The 21604-nt window shown below is 35.6% G+C and overlaps 1 protein-coding gene across 3 annotated transcripts in view; it reads left to right on the forward strand.

Annotated features, from left to right (window-relative positions):
* Positions 1-21604, forward strand: part of USP47 (ubiquitin specific peptidase 47) — a 108515-nt gene that overhangs the window by 23108 nt on the left and 63803 nt on the right. For 2 of the 3 annotated variants that reach the window (XM_047070894.1, XM_047070896.1), the window contains exons 2-4: positions 11700-11759; positions 17432-17635; positions 21266-21379. In XM_047070894.1, coding sequence (XP_046926850.1) covers positions 11700-11759; positions 17432-17635; positions 21266-21379 — 378 coding nt within the window. The remainder of the gene's footprint in view (positions 1-11699; positions 11760-17431; positions 17636-21265; positions 21380-21604) is intronic. The other variant, XM_047070895.1, reaches the window with a different exon arrangement.

A 21604-nucleotide genomic window follows, 5' to 3' on the forward strand; every position in this document is an offset into this window, starting at 1 on the left:
TCTAGGGTAGGTCTGCTAGCAACAAATCTTTTAGTTTTCTTTCATTTGAAAATGTCTTGATTTCCCCTTCATTCCTGAAGGATATTTTCACTGAATATAGGATTCTAGGCTGACAATTCTTTTATTGACAATTTCTATGGAAAATATTGTGGAAAATATCTATGTTTGTGATTTTTAATAAGAAATCTTCATTTGAATTGTTTTGCCCATATACATAAGGTATTGTTTCTCACTGTCTTCAAATTTTTTCTCTTTGTCTTTAGTTTTCAAGGATTTTTTTTTTCTTTTTTGAGAGGCAGAGCAAGAGAGAGCATGCCTAAGTGGGGGAGGGGCAGAGGGAGAGATAGAATCTTAAGCAGACCCCACACCCAGCATGGAACCCAATGCAGGGCTGGTTCTCACAACTGTGAAATTATGAGTTGAGCTGAAATCAAGAGTCAGGTGGTTAACCAGCTGAGCCACCCGAGCACCCCTAGTTTTCAAGGATTTTGATTATGATATGTGTTTACATGAAATACTTTGGATTTAATGTGTTTGGGATTCACTCAGCTTCCTGAATATGTAGTCTTATGCCTCTTGCCAGATTTGGGAAGTTTTCAGCCATTATTTCTTCAAATAGTTTTTCATGTACACTGTCATTCTTCTTTCCTCCCAGGACATGGATGACATGAATGTCAGTTAGGTCTTTTGTTATGGTTGTACAGATAATTGAGAATGATTTTTTTGGTCTTTTTTTTTTCTTTATTTTTCAGATAAAAATGTCTGTTGTTCTTATCTGCAGGGTCACTGATTCCTTCCCTTGTCACCTTCATTCTGCTATTAAGCCTACCTAGTGAGTTTTAATTTTAGTTATTTTATTTGCTATTTCTTTGCTGATACTTTTTTTCATTTGTTTCATGCTGAACATTTTTACACAGCTGCTTTAAAATCCTTGTCAGATAATTCCAATATTTGCATCATCTTGGTGTTGGCATCTATTGATTGTCTTTTCTCATTCAAGTTGAGATTTTCCTGGTTCTTGGTATGACAAGTGACTTTTCATTTTATCCTGAATGTTTTGGGTATTGCATTATAAGCTCTGAATGTTACTTAAATGTTCTGTTTTAACAGATTTTCTCTGATATCCTGCCAAAAGGTGAAAGGGGGTTCTCCTTCATTACCAAGAGGTGGAAGTAGAAGTCCGGATTCCCCATCCCACCTTTATAGCCTGGGTGCGAGTGGTGCCTTGTTACTTCTGGTTGGGGGTGAAGTTCAGGTTCCCCTTAAACTTCTGTGGATACCTGCTTGACTGGGACAAGGGGGTACACTTTGTTAGTCCTCCCATGAGGCTTCTACTGATACAAGTGAGGAAGTGCTTCTACCACTGGGCTGTGATGAAAGTCCCACTTGCCTACTTTGTCTTCTTTAACACCACTCTGGTGGAAGGGTGTGGGAGGGAAGGGAGTGCCTTGTTTTAGCCAGATGAGAATGGAAATCTCTTGCACCTTGATGATGGGAATGGAGGCAGAGCAACTTTCCCCCACCTCAATCCCCCCAGTGTTTGGCTGTATTGTTATTAGTGTCTAAAAGTTTCCTGTTTTGTGAGACTGCCTCTGATCCTTTAGCTGGAAAAAGGCATTCATGTCTTGGGCATTTTTCAGTCTGTGCTTACTCAGACCAGAATATATTAAGCAAAAAGAAATCCAGGGAATTAACCATCATGACCTTCATTCTTTGGGTCCTGAGGTCCCTAGCTGGTCTGCTTCCTCTTCACCTTTCAGTATCTTCTTATCTTTGTTTGATACATAATGCTTTTAGTTGTATTTAGCAGGTGGAATAGGGAGAGTGTATCTACTCCCACTTGTCCCAGAAATGGAGCTTTTGGATATTTTAATGTGTAGAATGTTATGTGTGGTTTTGAGACTATAAAGTGACATTCATTTTTTTTTAGAATAGTATTTAATAGTATTTAAAGAATAGTATTCTTTGAAATGGAGCTTTTAGAGATTTTAATGTGTAGAATGTTATGTGTGATTTTGAGAATATAAAGTGACATTCATTTTTTTTAGAATAGTATTTAATAGTATTTAAAGAATAGTATTCTTTTAGAATACTACTTTCTTTTTAATTTCCTTGTAAGAGGCTTCCAACCTTCCTTTTGGCCTCTATTTTTCCAGATATATATTAGTTGAAGTTAGTAGTTGAAGTTTATTATCATAAGCCTTCGGTTATTTTAGACATCCTTAGTTTCTTTAACTATTTTCTTATGTAGTAACCTCACACTGCGCACAGTCTGCATATTGTCTGTTAATGTTACCTGATCTTGATTGTGCTAGTTTTTATTGTTTGTTTTCTGTAGACCTATCATGTTGGTTGTTGTACACACTGAGTGTAGTTCTTGAAATCTCCCTAGATCTTTTCCATGTGTACTGTTGCCTAGGTAAATTGCTTTTGTTTTCTTATTGTACATGTTTGAGCGGTTAGGTGTTTTCTCTCTTGTGTTTGAGAGGGTAGGAGTAGGCTAACACTTAAAATTTTTTACTTAATATATAAGTTGAGTAAATTTGTCAAGTTTATTTCTTATGGTTTACATATGAATTATAAAAACAAGTATATGTACAGTGCTAAATATTTGGAAATGTCAGAAAGCATAAAGAAAAAACACCTCTAGCTTTACCCCTCAAGGACAATACTGTTAATGCTTTGATGAGATTCTTTTATTCTGAAATTTTTCCTTCCCTCTCTTTTCCAATATAGACTCTTAAAAAAATGTTATTATAGTACGTTTTAAGGCTAGCATTGTTTCTTAGCAATATGTTGGATATTTACCCTTGTCTGTGTATCTCATATAGCATTATTTTCAAAGACTGCATGGTATTCCACTATGTATATTTATTATAATTTTCTTATAAATTTTTTTTTTGGCGAATTAGCTTTTGGTATGTTCTTATTACATTTACAGTAATGTTTTGCTGAGTATCTTTTTACATTCACGTCTGTACATTCATTGACAATACCGTTTGGAAGAATTTTTTTTTAACCTTTTACTTATTTTGAGAGAGTATGAGCAGGAGCAGGGGAGGGGCAGAGAGAGAGAGAATCTTAAGCAGGCTCTGCCCTGTTAGTGTAGAGCACTACGTGGGGCTCAGTCCCATGAAACTTGAGATCATGGCCTGAGCTGAAATCAAGAGTTGGACGTTTAACCAACTGAGCCACCCAGGTGTGCCACCTTGGATGAATTCTTGAAGGTAGGATTGGTGGATTATCACATATGTCCATTTTATTTTTTGAACAAAAATAATGGGTTTTATTCCTATTTAAAATTTTTGTTTTGGTCATGTCTATTGAGACAGATTTGAAATTGATACTGTTTATTATATTAACTATTCCTTATGTTGTTCCTTAAATTTGATCATCTTTTTCATGGCTTTGTCTAGATGATTACTTAAAGCGCTAAATAAAACAGGACTGAAGATAGATAATCTTTTGGCATAATCTTTTAGTTGTGGTTTCAGTTAAGAGTTGTAATTGTTGGGGCGCCTGGGTGGCTCAGTCAGTTAAGCATCCGACTTCAGCTTAGATCATGATCTTGTGGTTCGTGATTTCGAGCCCCAGATCGGGCTGTCTGCTGTCAGCGCAGAGTTTGCTTCAGATCCTCTGTCTCCCTCTCTTTCTGCCCCTCTTGTGCTCATTCATATTCTCTCTCTCTCTCTCTCTCTCTCTCTCTCTCTCTCAAATAAACATTGGGAAAAAAAGTTATAATTGTTAAGGCACATTTTTATCATTTTATGCATAGCAGTGTTTTTGTCAGGTGTGCTTTTCTGAAATCAAGATATTTTGTACCTTTCATATTTGTTGATGTATCAATCTATCAAAAATAAGTAAGATGTGCATTAATTTAACCTCTTAGTCATCTGTGTTTTGTTCCCATTTTTACATCATCTTATTATGAAGAATAGGATATAAAAAAATGAATATATTAAGTTTAGTTTAAAGAAGAATAATAACTTGGGCATCTTTTTCAGGATATGAAACATTACCAGTACCACTGAAATCCCTATAACTCCCTCCTCCTCAGTTCTGTCCCTGCCTCTACCACCATTCTAAATTTTTGATAAGTGTGTTTTTGTTTCACCACATGCTGTGTCAGTAAACAATAAAATGGCTAGTTTATATAATTTTGAGCTTTATGTAAATGGAATTATTTTGTGTCTATTGGTCTGTGGCATATATTTTACTATGAGTTGGCTCTTCCACTTTGTTTTGAGATACATTCATGTTGATGTACATAACAGCACTTCATTTTCTCTGTAACATAGTCTTCTGTTCTATGAATATACTACAGTTTATCATGGAAGCACACTTAGGATATTTATAGTTTTGTGCTATTTTGAGCAATGTACTGTAAACATTTCTGTACACATCTCTTGTTACTTGGGGCAAGAGTTCCTTTAGGAGATGATGGATGGCTGGATGGCAAGATGGATGGATAGATAATAGATATTCCTGGTGGTGAGGTTAATCGATTGTAGGATAAACATATTTTCAGATTTATAAGTAATATCAAAACTGTTTTCTCGAAGGGTTATATCAGTTTACATTCCCACTAACATGAGTGAGAGTTCTTGGTTTGTAGCTTGGTTTTTTTGCTTACTCATAATATTGTGCATTCAAAAATTTCTTTGTGAGCTAATCATTCGCTTCTGAGAATTTCCTGTTCATGTCTTGCCATTTTTCTATTGAATTATCTTTCTGTATTGATTTATGGAATTTATTATTATTCTGGGATACCAGTCTTTTGTTAGTTACATTTGTTGTAAATGTCCTTTCCCAATTTGTTGCTTTTTTTTTCATCCTTTTAATTTTTTGAAATCAAGAAGTCCATGATTGAACTGATCTTAATCAGTCTTTTTCTTTTTTATATACTTAAAAATTTTGTTTCCTATCCAAGGATTTTAAAAATAATATTACTTTTTATAAAGGATTTATAGTTTTGGCTTTCTTTTTTAAATTTATTTACATTTATTTAAATTTATTTTATATTTTTGAGACAGTAGGGAAGAAGGTCAGAGGGAGGGATGGAGAGAGAGAGAGAGAGAAAGAGAAAGTCTCAAGTAGGCTCCATGCTGAGTGTGGGGCTTGATCCCAAGACCCTGTGATCATGCCCTGAGCCAAAATCAAGAGTCAAATGCTTAACTGACTGAGCCACCTAGCGCCCCTGTCACTATTTTTAATTTTAGCCATTCTGATAGGTGTGTGGTAATCTCAATATGATTTTAATTTGCATTTCCCTAATGGCTAGTGATATTGGCCATCTTTTCATGTGTGTATTTGTCATCTGTTTATGCCTTGTGTTGAAATGTTTTATGTTTTTGCTTAGGTTCTAATTAGATTTTTTTGGTCAGGTGTTTAGAATTCTGGGTAGATATTAGTTCTTGTCGATTATGTGGTTTGAAATATTTCTTCTCAGTCTATAGCTTGTCTTTTCATCCTTACAGGGTTTTTATAAAATAAACTTTTTCAATTTTGATGAAATTTATCAATTTTTCCTTTTATAGACCATGCTTTTGATGTCATCTGAGAACTCTGCCTAGTCTTACTAGCCGGGAAGATTTTCTCCTGTTTTTTTTTTTTCCCCTTAAAATAAGTTTTATAGTTTTATATTTTTCATTTAAGTTTATTATCCATATTCAGTTAATTTTTGTATATGGTGAGATACTTAGGTTAAGGATTATTATTTTTCTGCATATTAATGTCCAGTTCCAGCACCATTTGTTGAAAAAACTCATTCCTTCATTGAGTTGTTGTATCTAGACAGAAATCAGTTGGGCATATTCGTATGGATCTGTGTTGTGTTCTGTTGATTCCTCTGGGTATTATCTTATATATACCAACTTACCAGTTGAAATGCAGAATCATTACTCCTTTATGTCCCTTTACCATTCTTTGTTTATAATATAATTGTGTCAGATATTTCCTCTATACATTTATAACCATATGAAGTAGTCTTTTCATTTTTATGTCAATTGTCAAACATTTAATAAAAACTCATGAGAATGAAAGTGTATTGTATTTAACCTTCTTTTTCATACTGTCTTCCTTCCTTCCTTCCTTCCTTCCTTCCTTCCTTCCTTCCTTCCTTCCTTCCTTCCTGATGTTCTAAGGTTCTTTCTTTGATCATTTCCTTTTTGTTTAGAGAAATTCCTTTATCCATTTCTTCAGAGTAGTTTTACTGGAGACAAATTCTTTTAGTTTTCCTTTATCTAAGAATGTCTTGAATTCTGATTGATTACAAAGGCAATTTCTGGGTCATTTCTAAAGGACATTTTCATTTGTTTGTTTTAGGCTTCTGAGTTAACAGTTATTTTCTGTAAGCACCAGAAAAAAATACTGTTCGGCTTCCTCTGGCCTTTATGGTTTCTGTTCCACTTTCTGTTGTTTGTTTGTTTGTGTGTATGTTATTTTTTCCTGTGTCTTTTTTCCCCCTAATTTGAGTATAATTGACACACAGTGTTACATTAGTTTCAGGTGTACAACATAGTGATTTTGACAAATTTATACATTATGCCTTATCACCTTAAATGTAGCTTAGCATCTGTCCCCATACGTTGCTAATACGATGTCATTGTATTCCTTATGCTGTGCTTTGATTTTCATGATTTACTCATTCCATAACTGGGAACCGATATCTCCAACTCCCCTTCACCCATTTTGCCCACTCTCCCACCTCCTGTCCTCTGGCAACCATCAGTTTGTTCTCTGTATTTTTAGGTCTGATTCTGCTTTTTGCCTATTTATTTTTATTTTTGTAAGATTCCACTTTGTCTTTCTTAGTCTGACTTATTTCATTTAGCATCATAGCCTCTAGGTTTATGCATGTTGTCTCAGATGGCATGGTATCATCTTTATTTATTTATTTATTTATTTTTTATAATGTTTTTATTTATTTTTGAGACAGAGACAGAGCATGAGCAGGGGAGGGGCAGGGAGAGAGGGAGACACAGAATCTCCAGGCTCTGAGCTGTCAGCACAGAGCCCGACATGGGGCTCGAACTCATGGACTGTGAGATCATGGCCTGAGCCGAAGTCAGACGCTCAACCGACTGAGCCACCCAGGCAACCCCGGTATCATCTTTATTTATCCAAAGAAAATAAAAACACTAATTTGAAAAGATATGTGCACTCCTATGATTAAAAAACGAAACATTTTTTAAAAATGTTTTTATGTTTGAGAGTGAGTGCAAGCGGGGGAGGGGCAGAGAGAGAAGGAGAGAGAGAATCCGAAGCAGGCTCTACACTGCCAGTGCAAAGCCTGATGTGGGGCCCGAACCCATAAACTGTGAGATCATGACCTAAGCTCAAGTCAGACGTTCAGCTGACTGAGCCTCCTGGGTGCCTTGTGCACCCTTATGATTATTGCAGCATTATTTACAATAGCCAAGGTATAGAAGCAACCTAAGTATCCGTCAGTAGGTCAATTGATAAGGAAGATGTGGGGTGTGTGTGTGTGTATATGGGTATACACACATATGCAACCATAAAAAGGATGAAATATGACCTATTTTTGATAGTTTCTATTGTTATGTCTTCAAGTTTATTAATCTTTTATTCAATAGTACCTAATCTGTTAATCCTACCCATTATATATTTCATTTCAGATATTGTACTTTTCATCCCTAGAAATTTGAATTGGATCTTTTTTATATCTTCCATGTTTTTTCTTAACATACTCATCTACTTACTTACTTACTTAATTGGATCTTTTTTATATCTTCCATGTTTTTTCTTAACATACTCATCTACTTACTTACTTACTTACTTATTTATTTATTTATTTATTGAAGATTTTATTTTAAGTAATCTGTACACCCCAGTGTGGGGCTTGAACTCACAACCTGTGATCAAGGGTCGCATGCTCTACCAGACTGAGCTAGCCAGTCTGCCTTCTTGAAATATAGAATATAATTAAAAACTTTTTACACCCTTGTCTCCTAATTCTATCATATGTATCGTTTCTGGGTTGGTTTTTCTCACTATGAGTCATAGTTTCCTGCTTCTTTACATGCCTATTTATGTTTGATTGCATGTCAGACATTGTGAATTATTCCTTGATGAGTACTGGGTATTTTTTATTCCCATAAATGTTTTTGAGCTTTGTTTTTGAATGCAGTTAATTTACTTGTTAACAGTTTGATATTTTTAAGGCTTGCTTTTAAGCCTAAGTCTGAGCCTAATTTGGTCCCACTACTGAGACAATATTCTTCTGAGTACTCTTATCTGATGCCTTGTGTATTATATTTTTTTCATTTTGGCTGGTGGGAACTGAAATGAGCGCCAGGGATACTTTACTGTGGTTTGTTCCCCTGCCTCAGCTATTTCTTCACATGCATATGCTGATGAGTACGGCTGAATACTCATGGAGGACCACTCTACAGATCTCTGGAGCTTGCTGTTTCCACAGCTTTCTTTTCTTCAGTATTCTGCCCTGTAAATTTTAGCCAGATTGGTGCCCTTGAACTCCCACCTCATCTATTCAACTCAGGGAAATTACTGGACTCTATCTCTATATATTTTGTGTAGGTGTTTAGTTGTTTAAGATGGGGAAGGTAAATCCAGTCTACTATGTCATCTTGGTTCATAGTGGAAGTTTCTTGGAGATAGATAATAAACAAGTAAAATAATGCAAATACATCAAATGGCCAAAAGTACTCTGGGGAAGCCTGAAGCAAGGAAGGGAGATAGATGTCAACTATCAAGAGAATTGTAATTTTAAAAGGATAATGAGAAAGGAGCGCTTAGTCAGTTAAGTGTCAGTCAGACTCTTGATTTTGGCTCAGGTCATGATCTGGTTTGTGGACTCTGTGCTGACAGCATGGAGCCTGCTTGGGATTCTCTCTCACCCTGTCTCTCTGCCTTTACCCTGCTCTCTCTCTCTCTCTCTCTCTTCCTCAAAATAAAATATGAACAGAAAAAAATAAAAGGAAGATGAGAAAAAGACCAGATTGAGAAATTGACTATTCTGATTTTCTTTTGCTATATAACAGTCTGCCCCCAAACTTAGTGACTTTTGCTCATGGGTGTGCAGTTTAGGCGAGGCTGGGCTGGGACAGCTCATTTATGCTTTGCTAGGTATCAGCTGGGACAGCTGAAAGGCTGAGGACTGGAATCATCTGAATGCTGGTGTTCACATGTATGGTGGTTGATGCTGGTTGCCAGCTGGGATCTCATTTGGGCTGTGGCTAGAACATCTACACATGACCTTTCTATGTGGCTACTTGGCTCCCACACAGCATAGTGGCTGTGTTCCAAGGGCAACCATCTGAGAGAGAGAGAGCCAGGTGGAAGCCGTATTGCCCTTTCTACCCCAGCCTTGAAAGTCATGTTGGGTATTACAAGAAGTCACTAAGGCTGGCCCATAATTAAGGGGACTGGAATTAGACTCCTATTCTTGCTAGGAGACATGAATCTGTGGACGTATTTTAAAGCCACCACAATTATATTTGCACAAAGGAAGTAAGGATGTCGAGGGGAAGAGCATTCCAGGTAGAATGGACAGAAATGCAAAGACTCTAAGGTTGGCAGGTACCTGATTGCTTAGATTTGTTTACGGTTGAGTTCCTGCTGTAAAATGGCAGCTCCCTGAGGACAAGGGCTTTGTTCCCTGCTGTTTTCTCAACACCTAGTGTTTGACAGATAGTTGCAGTTCTTATTTGTGGAAGAGATAGCCTTTTGGCACCGTGTTTCAAAATCCTAAAAATTAGTACCTAACCTTTGAGCAGTTATCTTTAGGAAGAATAGTGTATACATAAGCAAAGCTGTAGTGAAAATTTGAAAGTGTCTAAATGCCCATTAAGAGCAGATTACTTAAATAAATTATAGTTTTCTATATAATGGAACACTAGTTTTAAACTACATGTTTTGGCACAGAAAGATAATTGAATATTGAGGGACAAGGAACAGAATTAAAATAATAGTGTACAGAATGATCTTATTTGGTTAATAATTAGCAGTCTATATAATATATGCATAGAATGGAGAGGGATCTGATAGGATGTATATCAGAATGTTAATAATTGTTATAGGTGTTATTTTATTGATTTATTTTTTAAATGTTATTTTTATGAGTGTGGGGTGGGGAGGGGCAGAGAAAAAGGGAGATAGAGGATATGAAGTGGGCTCTGCACTGACAGGAGAGAGCCAGATATAGGGCTCAAACTCACAGACCCTAAGATCATGACCTGAGCTGAAGCTGGATGCTTAACCCACTGAGCCACCCAGGCACCACTATAGGGGTTATTTTAGGGTTGTTCGTTAAAAAGGTTATTTACTGCTATTATAATAGAAATACATTTCTTTTTTTTTTTTTTTTAATTTTTTTTTTCAACGTTTATTTATTTTTGGGACAGAGAGAGGCAGAGCATGAACGGGGGAGGGGCAGAGAGAGAGGGAGACACAGAATCGGAAACAGGCTCCAGGCTCTGAGCCATCAGCCCAGAGCCCGACGCGGGGCTCGAACTCACGGACCGCGAGATCGTGACCTGGCTGAAGTCGGACGCTTAACCAACTGAGCCACCCAGGCGCCCCTAGAAATACATTTCTATTGTAAAAGCAAATAATGTAAAATGTTTTCATTGATGTGGAATAGTATCCAGGTTACTGTAATAAAAAGCATCTTTATTTATTAATTAAAGAAGGTGGAGGAAAACAAGACTTGTACAGAAAAAAGTGTGAAATGGTGTAAAACCAAGATTTTTCAGGAAATTATCTCCTGATTATAGGTTATCTTTATTTTCTTTTGAATATTTCTGTTTCCTTAATTGGAAAAATAAGCTTGTCTCATAATAAGAAAAAGATTTATATTAAAAGAAAATAGCTACAGGCGGTAGTGATAAGCAGCTTTACTTTAAGAATATTTATCATGTTAAAAATCCAAATTTATAAACCACCTAAATCAGGGATCTCTAGGTTCCCCTGTAAAGTTTCTGTAATGGACTCAAAATATCATGTGACTTAGGAAGAGAAAGACAAATACATCTGATCTCACTTATGTGTGGAATCTAAAAGATAGAACTCCTGGAAGCAGATTGGTGGTTGCCAGTGGAAGAGGGTACAGGAAATAGGTGAAGGTGGTCAAAATGCACACACTTCCAGTTCTAAGATAAGTAAGTATTGGGGATGTTACGTACAGCATGGTGACTATAGTGAACAATACTGCACTGTATTTGAAAGTTGCTAAGAGAGTAGATCTTATAATTGTCATCACTAAGAGGAAAACAATGTGTGAAACAAATGTTAGCTAAAGTTAGTAATCATTTTGCAATATATACACGTATCAGATCTTTATGTTGTATACTTTAAATTATTACAGTGTTGGATGTTAATTATATTTCAATAAAACTGGAAAAAATATTATGTGGCTTAGAACATTTGATTTACACTTAATTCTGGAGCTACCACTCTTTGTTAATGTGGTTGGTTTTTTTCCGTGCTAATATTAATCTTTACCACTATAGCACAGGTTTTCAGTAACCTTACAAGAGTAATTGAGCCCTAAAGTAAAAATTAGAAATGTAAATTATGAATAAAATCCTAGGTGGTATAATACTCTAATACAGATTTGATTGCAAAAATGTCTTTAGCTTAATTGTTGTAATTTCACTGTCTTACCTTTTTATTTTAAGGAAATAATTTGTAATTCATTTTGTTCTTATATACCATAGGATGTGTTTTGGAGATGCAGACAAAATATCTTTGATGAAATGAAGAAGAAATTTTTACAGGTAGACTGCTGATGTAACTGCTTTAGTATGATAATCAGCAGAACAAGTAACAGCATGTTGGTATTTTTATTTAATAACAAGGCATGTCTTAAGCTTTATGTTCGTTTGGCTTATTTTATTTCAACCTGATTTTAATAAGAAGAAAGTCACCTTAAATGAATATGCACCTTGTTTTTAACATGTGAGTCAGGGGGAAAACCTAAAAACTATGGAACCCTTTGTTTGAGTTTCAGGTATGGTTGTTGTCTGTTTTTTATGCAGATATATTTCATTTTCTGAAATATTAGTAGTGCTGCATTGAATCATTTAATAACTTACAGAGTCAAAACCCAGAAATCTTACTTGAATAATTAAATAAAATTATTACCTTCCTAACAGGCTGACTGCATTATAAACCTAAACTTTGCTGTGATGTTGCATCCCATTCTAACCTTTACTTAATGCCTCATTTTTCCTGGGTCCTTTAGCTCTAAAAATTTTTTTCTTCAACGTGCTTCCTTTAATCTCTAAATGGTCTGTGGCAAGAGACCATTTAGGAAAAGATCATATAACATTGGAGTTTACTGGGTGGGGGCAGGGGGGATAGGATGGGGGAAGGTCGTAGAATGGAATGGATGGAGCATCTTAAAAATACAGTTTTTTAAATGTGAGTTAGGGCCCTCCATCATTGCTCCAGTAATTGTCACTTGTTAAAGTAAAAATGCGTATCTGAATGAGGCTGATAAATTTAATGAGTTTCAGTCAGCAAAAATATTCATTCCCTCAGTTCTCTTTTTTAATCTATGGCAGTATTCACTGTGGGTACCCAGAAGGGTAATGTGCTAAGGCCTGATTTCTTAGCTCATAGCAGCTCCTGTACCAAGAAGTAGGGAGAATGGACTTTGTGTGTGTGTAAGTTTACAACCATAATGTTATTCTTTGTAATAACATTGAAAAGAAGAAAGTCTTGAGAGAAAATGGGTTGATTATTAAATTTAGAGGTCAAGAGGTCCCTTTGTAATGTTTTAAAATTCTTTATATTAATTTTGTTTCTTAGAAAAATCTGCATCTTGGAAACTGAGTTTTGTTTGATATTAAGTTGTTTTCTACATGCTAATACATTCCAAATATATGCTATCAATTATACACCTTGCTTTTAAAATAAGGAACACCTAGGAAGTGTTTTTTAATGAAACAAAAATTATGGCGTTAATTTCAGAGAACTCAGATTTGAATTTAGAACTATTAGGAATGCCAAGAAAAGGAGATGCCCTGATTTAAGAAGTGAACATGCTGTCAGGCAGACTCCGAGATCCCTCAGACAGAACAATCTTGTGTCGACCTCTGCAGGATATCCCTAGCAGCGAGCTTATCTTTGGAAGAAAATACGTTTTCAGTATTTTTATCCCAGTATTTATCTTTTGTAAATAAGACTGTGGTTTAAATTTGTTTTTTACTTTGTTTTTTCAAGAATTCTTTCTTCAGGGTATGTTAGGAAATCCAGCTTTGTTTCTGCAGTGAGCACAGATGGGCACAGACCAAATACTCTGTTAGCATGCACAGTCGTAATGTAACTGCTGTGGACTTTTCCCTTATTCTCACTAGTCTAATATTGCTATGAGTTGTCCATAAAATAAGTGGTTTTAATTTTATACTTTGTATCTTTTTTCTAACTGTCTAGATTTTCTGTGTAGAGAACTTTGTGCCCATCTCATAGATCACCTAAGACACATGAAATATTTTCCCAAGTGGAACATGCTTTAGGTTTTTCTAAAGCTTTGCACTTGTTTTCTCTTATTCATCATAAAACTCTTTTAACTCAAAAACTGTGCTCTCTTTCCTAAATTATGATGTATTCTTAGATGCCTTACCTTAATGTTGCATTTAGTGTTTACATGGATACCTTCCCTGCTCTGGTATGCCAACACCACCATCACTACATCCTTTCCATCTAGTGCTTGCTGTGCTTCAATGTGTTTAAGTGCATTTTTGTTGTCTAAGGCTGTAGAACAGCCTACCGCAAAACTTAGTGGCTTAACACAACAACTAGTTTATTCACAATTCAGTGGGATGGGATCTGGGGCTCAGCTGGTCAGTTTCTCTGATCTATGTAGCATCATCTGGGATCATTACTTGGCTGCATTTAGCTGGGCTTTGGATGGCATGTCCAAGAAGGCTTTTCTCCGTTATTAGGCACCCCAATGCTCCTCTGATGTGGCCACGTGTTCTCTGTGTAGGGCTTCCTCATAGCATTGTGGTCCCAGGGTAAGTGGGATTTTTTGTTGTTGTTGTTGTTACTCATAAGAGGGGATGTTCCAAGAGGTGCAAAAGCAGAAGCTGCTAATTTTTTTTAAGGTCCTGCCTTAAATCACACAGTGTCACTTCTGTCACATTCTGTTGGTCCTAGATAGTCACAAGGCCAGTTCAGATTCATGGGAAGGGGAAAAAGATAATGAGTGGCAAAGAATCTAGCCGTTTTTCATTTACCTCAAGGTAATGCTTTTTCCTTTGGGTGTAAATGGGCTCAATCAGGGGCAGAGCTCCAAAGAAAACAAGAATGGTAGCTACCCTATATTCCTAATTCCAAGATACACCTTTTTACATTTAAATGTTTTGGAAATCTGCATGTTTAATACAACAATGTAGAGGTTTTTTTTTTTTTTTCTTAAAAAACTGTTATAAAGTTATTGTTACACTTTTATTGATGATATCTGAGAATTGAGAAATGATTTTTTTTTTCTTACCAGGTCTCAGATTGGGGGGATGTAAGGGGAGTGATTAGTGTTGGCAATAGTGTTACGAAAAATTTACATGTAGTCTATGGATGATAGCCATATGTTAGATTAAATTAGAAATAACAGGCCAGAAGGCAGAGTCTGAAGTAATAAGATTTTTAAGTGGCTAGCTTAGAGCCTTAAAGAATAGCAGAGATTTTTGTTTGTTTCACTTATTCTAGAATTGAATTCAAGAGTAAGGTGTAGTTAGCTCAGAAATTCTGCTTATAGGAATTTTAAGGAAATAGAAAAGCACACAGTTATATGTAGATGTTCATCACAGAATTATTACTAAAATGTAATGAAGTCTAACCTAAGAGTGAGTAACAAAGAACTGATAGAACAAATTATTATTAATCCATGTAATAAAATACTATCAACTGTTAAAAATGGTAAGTTAGAAAAAGTTTGACATGGAAAGATTACATGATACATTTATTAGTAAAGAAAGAAATTACAAAACAGCATACATATTCTAACCCAGTGTATGTGTTTTTAAGTGTGCATGTGTATGTGGGCAAATATATTTGGAAGGATAAACTCCAAAATGTTAATAGTTATCTGTGTGTTATGGGGTTACAGACGATTTTTACTTTTTTCTTTATACTCTTCCTATTAAAAAAAATGAGCAAAGTTATTTTTATACAGTTCACAGAAAAGAAAGCCATTGTCCTTAAAAAGAATAAAAGGCACACATGAGATTAAATTTTGTGTTTACTGTAGTACATTAGTCTTCAGATGAGATTCCTTTAGGGATAATTTCTCCACATTTTTTAGTGGAAAGGGAGGAGGAGTGGAGTGGAAAGAGAGCGCCTATACCTTATGCTCACATATTTAGGGGAAGAGGCAGGAAGAGCTAAGGTCTGGCCGTATGATGTTGCCGCGTTATTCTTGTGTATACTATTATGCTAACACTTTGGATTTCTGAATTCTTTGGTAGGGTCATCTTCTAGGACCATCAATTCTAGTCTGTCTGAGGTTTTAAAATCTGGCCCCATGGTATTTTATAGTTGGAAAACTTGAATCTACTTCTGAAGTATATTGTTTGAAACTATGAAAGTGGATCTTTTATATTTGAAAGTTATTTTGAATTGTTAATTCTTTTACTGTAAACTAGAGTCTAAAAAGGCCCACTTTATGTTCCTCAGTTTGGGATTAAAAGGTGTGAAGCAATCATTACATGTGTTAATATGACACCTTATGTTTGTAGAGGAAGGCTTTTTCCCCCCTTTCTGAGAATCATATTATTAATGCTCTTTTTTGTTATCCTGTGTATTTTATAGAAATGTATTTTCCTTTTTTCATTTTTAAATGAATTATTATTTATAATTAAATATTTTGATTTGCCTAAATATGCTAGCCAATGTGTAAAATAGTCTATTTAAAATAGATGACTACTTTAAACATTATACTTATTTTATAGAAATTTATTTTTGTTCTAAACTACTTGGATTAACCTTAATTTAAATAATCTCTTGCAAACCCAAAACTGTATATACCAGAAACAAATTATAATCGTATTGCTCCACCAAACAAACAGATAAACCTTGTGGCTATCCTGTCTTCAGTACTATTCACTAATTCAATAATTATTGTTTAAAAATGGGTAATATAGAAGTAACAAAAGGTTGGAGTTGATATTGTTGTAAAAGAGAAGGAAAGAAATAAATGATTGTATACATAACCGGTTGTACAGTTCATATTTCTGTAAAGCCTGTTATGGGGATGGTGAGACCCCAGTTAAATGACTGCTGCACTTGATTTTGAGGGGAAGCAAGAGATTTGCATAATCAGATTTGCATGTTAAAATACTATTCTGGATTGAAGGAAGATAAGATTAGAAAAAGTTAAACCTCTCATGAAGCTATTGCCATAATCTTGGTATAAGATTTTGATTGCTGCAGACAGGAATAAAGAGAAAGGAGGATGGCTCAAGAGATATTCAGAAGGTAGAATTGACGGAAGTTTGGTGATTTTGTGAGGTGAAGAAGAGGGAAGAGATGAGGAAGATGCTCAGAACTCTAGTTTCAGCAGCAGGTAGATGATGGTGCCATTCACTGAGTTTGGCATTATAGGAGAAGGAGAGAAAGAACTTCTTACATTAAAGTATCTGATGCAGCCTATTACCCCTGTGGAAAGAAAAAGAAAAGCAGTGTCCTTCAACAGCTTGAGAGGGAGGGCAGAGCTCCTTGGAGAATGTCTCCTTTGAAAACTTTTTGTCTTGATAATTACTGAGTTATGTACTGGATGCAAAAGCAGGAAGAAAAATTTGTGACCCTAACTTCCTTCTACATTGGTAATTGAAAAAATTTCCCCCCTTGCTTTTCTTTACCTGCCTCTGCTGGCTGATCTGTTTACATAAGCTTGTCAGTTCCCAACACGTTGATAAATGGGGCTTTTGGACATCTGGTGTACAGATACAGTAACACAAAGATCAGGATGCCTGGTTGCCTGTGCCCCCTAGTTAGGGATTTTCCAATTGTAGACAATTCACACTTATTTCTACACAGTTCCCTTTCTGTTTCTTCAGGAAACCCAGAAATGCTAGATTCAACTGTGCTAATGACACATTTTTAAGGATCATATTTTATTATTTTCAAATGAAAATTGCTCAAGTATACTGACTTCACACCTTGTTGACCATTGATTTACAGCCTTAAAAAGGCAAAAGCAAATATCCACAAGAATGACTGTTGATTCTTAAATATACCCTAGTTTTTCCAAAACAAACACATAAGGTGCTTTATATGTCTGACATATCCATTACAGTGGATTTCAGACATAACAAAACAGTAGTACTAGCTTAGAGAAAATAATATTTTGTGGGATATGTTTACATTTAATCATAGAAAATATGGCTAATTATAATTGTTTTGTTTTTCTTTAAAGATAAACAATGTTTGTTTGTTTTAATTTCAGATAGAAAATGCTGCTGAAGAACCTAGAGTTTTATGTATAATACAAGATACTACTAATTCAAAGACAGTGAATGAACGGATCACTTTAAATTTGCCAGCTTCTACTCCACTCAGGAAGCTCTTTGAAGATGTGGCCAACAAAGTAGGCTACATAAATGGAACCTTTGATTTAGTGTGGGGAAATGGAATCAATACTGCTGATATGGTAAAGCCCTAGACTTAAAGCATGTTCTCTTAAGCTGCTAATAATACTGTAATTATTGTTATTGTTATTAATGAGTATATTAAATCCTGAACCGTTTTTAATATCATAAGCAAAACTGTAATAAGTAATTTAAGAGCCCATGTGCAGCTCAATGATTGGATCCCTCTTCGTCCTTTTGCCTTCATTCTGGATTTAACATTTGCTTGTCCTAAAGTTTGCAGAATGACATCAGTTTTTAATTCATTCATGTAAAAGGACTATCATATTGTGTCAACTATAAAAAATTTTCCAACATTTACTGCATGGAATATTACTCATTTTTTTAAGTGAAAGAAACAGGATATGGGACCATGTGTATTTTATCTAATTTTTGGAAAAGAAGAGAAAAATGTATGTATAAAGGAAAAGGAAAGGACGGATATACACCTATGTTAACAGAGATTATGTACCATATACAGTGGTAGGCACCTGATAGAAGCTTGGTGTTACCGTGACTTTTGCTTCAGAGATCTCACAGTGCTGTTGTAGAAATAGATGTATTGCCAAATAATTACACTAACGTGTTTGAAGTAATCTATTGTAAGTTTGTTCTGAGTGCAAAGAGGAGGCATTGATCACTTTTGCATGTGAGAGACCATTTTAGTTGGATCTTATCTGCACTATCAGAATAATATTGGAAATGGTATAACTGCTCACCAATTAAAACTCAGGTTCCCTAAGCTAAGCAAGCTTGTAAACAAGCTACAGTGGGTCCTTTAAGACTTTGTAAACTAATTTGTTTTCTTAACACAAATTTCCATACTTTTGCATCTCCATGTTTTTGCTTACATCACCTCTTTCTGTCTGTGTGATTGCTGTTCTTAAGTTCTCTAGGGAGATACCTCTGATGGGAAATGAAATTGAATGTGTTATCTCTGTCATATTTAGAGAGCAGAGTTTTAATTGGGTCCATAGGTGAATCAAAGATGTTTGATGTTGCTTGATTTGCCCTTAAAATCCATGGTATTTTGCTTTCTATTCCATAATCTATTTGCATTTTTAAAATATAGAGCTAATGTTTTAAAAAAAATTTTTTTTTTCAATGTTTATTTATTTTTGGGACAGAGAGAGACAGAGCATGAACGGGGGAGGGGCAGAGAGAGAGGGAGACACAGAATCGGAAGCAGGCTCCAGGCTCCGAGCCATCAGCCCGGAGCCTGACGCGGGGCTCGAACTCCCGGACCGCGAGATCGTGACCTGGCTGAAGTCGGACGCTTAACCGACTGCGCCACCCAGGCGCCCCTTTTTTTTAAAAATTTTTTTTTCAATGTTTATTTATTTTTGGGACAGAGAGAGACAGAGCATGAACGGGGGAGGGGCAGAGAGAGAGGGAGACACAGAATCGGAAGCAGGTAGAGCTAATGTTTTAAAGTAACCAACTTTTCCCTCTGAAATTGATCAGTAAAATTGGTAGTCCAACAAGATATACAAAGAGAAGTAATATTTAATCTGAAACTCTGAATGCTCTGTTATATCACCACGTAACTTCTAATGTTGCCTCTTTTTAAAGAATAGTTCTGTACCATCATGTGTGTCTCCCCAAGTCTTATGTACCTTTCACTTTTAAGAAACCTTACATGATGTTTCCTCATGCCACCTTATAAGTAATCTTTCTTTTTATACCCTGATTATACTTCCTCTTCTGGTATACCACTTATCAGAGCCTTCTTTTTATTGTTATTCATTTGTATCTTTCCATGTGGTAGAATGTGTATGTTTTAGTGGCTGGGACCTCATAGTAATAATTTTGCATCTTCCATAGATAGTCTCCCTAGGCACTCTAAAAATGTGTGTTAAATTAGCACCTACATGGGGCGCCTGGGTGGCTCAGTCGGTTAAGCATCCGACTTCGGCTCAAGTCATGATTTCACGGTTTGTGGGTTCGAGCCCCGCATCGGGCTTTGTGCTGACAGCTCAGAGCCTGGAGCCTGCCTCCGATTCTGTGTCTCCCTGTCTCTCTGCCCCTCCCCGCTCGTGCTCTGTCTCTGTCTCAAAAATAAATAAACATTAAAAAAAAAAATTAGCACCTACACTATGTTTAAATAGCTCTATGTCAGGATTACCTTCTTCTCTTTGTGTGGCTATGACTGACTTCAAGTACTTGACTTCTGTATTTTTGTTTGCTTACTGTACATTTCTGAAAGCATAATCTTTGCACCTGCTTATGTATACTTATGTGAAAACCTAACCCACATAGCTACTCACCACCTCATACACACAGATTTGTTGAGGTAAAACCTCCTGTGTATTCCAGCTATATTATCTGATCTCTTATCAGAGAATGTAGAGGACCCAAACATACCTTTCCTCCTTCCATGTGGCTTCTCTTAGCTTCTGATTTTCTATGTCCCATATTGCTCATGGATTTCTAGATGTGAGCCTGTTAAGAGAGACCATATAAGTTTGTTATTTTATGTACTTAACACTTATTTTGAACTTACTATGTGCTTAGTATCATTGTTATGAGGCTCTATACAGAAAATCTCATTTAGTCCTTACAACCGCTCTGTGAGGTAGTTGCTATTGCAGCCTCATATTATAGGTAAAGAAGCGGAGTCATGGGGAAATGGAGGTAACTTGCTCAGAGTCACACATATAGCAAGTGGCAGCATCTTTTATAGGTAGGTTTTGTATTTTTATCCTTAATACCTATACTTTTATATAATGTAAGTTCCTAAGAAAGGCATTTCCATAAAATAAGTTTTTCTAAGGAAGCATTCCTCATGTCATGGAAACATCAAAAACATCTTTTAATATAACAAAATAGTTTTAAAACAAAAAGAATGGGGTGTTCCATTTCATCTCTTATTTTTCTCAACAATGGACTAGTGTGTGGGTGAGTCCCTACTGTAGACTTGGAGCACACAGAGCTCCATCTGTCGTCCACCAACCAGAGTGTATCAGAATGAAATTGCCCTATCAGATAAAAGAGTTAGGTAAAGATTACAGATCTTAGATGTTTAATTTTCAAAAGAGTAATCACTTCTGTCCCCCTGGAATCCTCTGGATCCTGGCAGTGAACTTGAAATAGGTTATCATTTACTAGGACAGGTTGTTCCTTAAGGAGTCTTTCTGAAAGTGCCCATGTTGGTATATTACATAATTATTTTGGTTAGGTTGCTTAGTGTGTTGCTTATCTGGGAATTCTCATATTCATATATCAAAACATGTTTTTACAGTTATTATATAAAATTATCTTTAGCGAGTCTTCATAAAAATGTGTTACATACTATATTGCAGACTTTTTAGAGAACATAGAAACACAGATGTTTATAATTATTTTTTTTGCACAATACTTAATATTACTTCTTAACCTTACCTTTTTTCTCTCCAGTTTTTTTAAATGTTGGGAAATGTGAACATCTGGGATACCTGTCAGTATATGTACTGTCACTGGGCTTAGCCATCCTAATATATGAGAAAATGAGTTAATTCCAAGTCTAGATTAACAGAATTTACCAGAATCTTCACTTTAAAAAACAGTGTTTGAGCACAAGGATTGTGGATATGTGTTCATTTACATATTACTTGTTTTATTTTATTATAATTAATGTTCCTCATAATCTGAGATATTTTATTTTATGCCCATAGGCTCCACTGGACCATACCAGTGACAAGTCTCTTCTTGATGCTAATTTTGAGCCAGGAAAGAAGAACTTTCTGCATTTGACAGATAAAGATGGTGAACAGCCTCAAATACTGCTGGTAAACTATTTAGAAAGCCCCATATTCGTATTTTTTGTGGACTGTCACTGTTGAGAAGCAGGATTCCAAAGGAAGGAGAAGAGATATGATTTGTAATTTATATATAATAAATTATTTGTGTATTTTATGTTGGTTTGTTGTAAGTGTATATGTTAATAGGGTAACAGTGGACGTCCAAAGCACTGTTGTGTGTGTATATAGTCCGTTGCTGCACTGGGAACAGAG

Source organism: Lynx rufus, unplaced genomic scaffold (genome assembly GCF_022079265.1).
Source record: "Lynx rufus isolate CCGP_SWC_20201006 ecotype Redwood Valley unplaced genomic scaffold, mLynRuf1.p SCAF_9, whole genome shotgun sequence".
Lineage (NCBI taxonomy): Eukaryota > Metazoa > Chordata > Mammalia > Carnivora > Felidae > Lynx > Lynx rufus.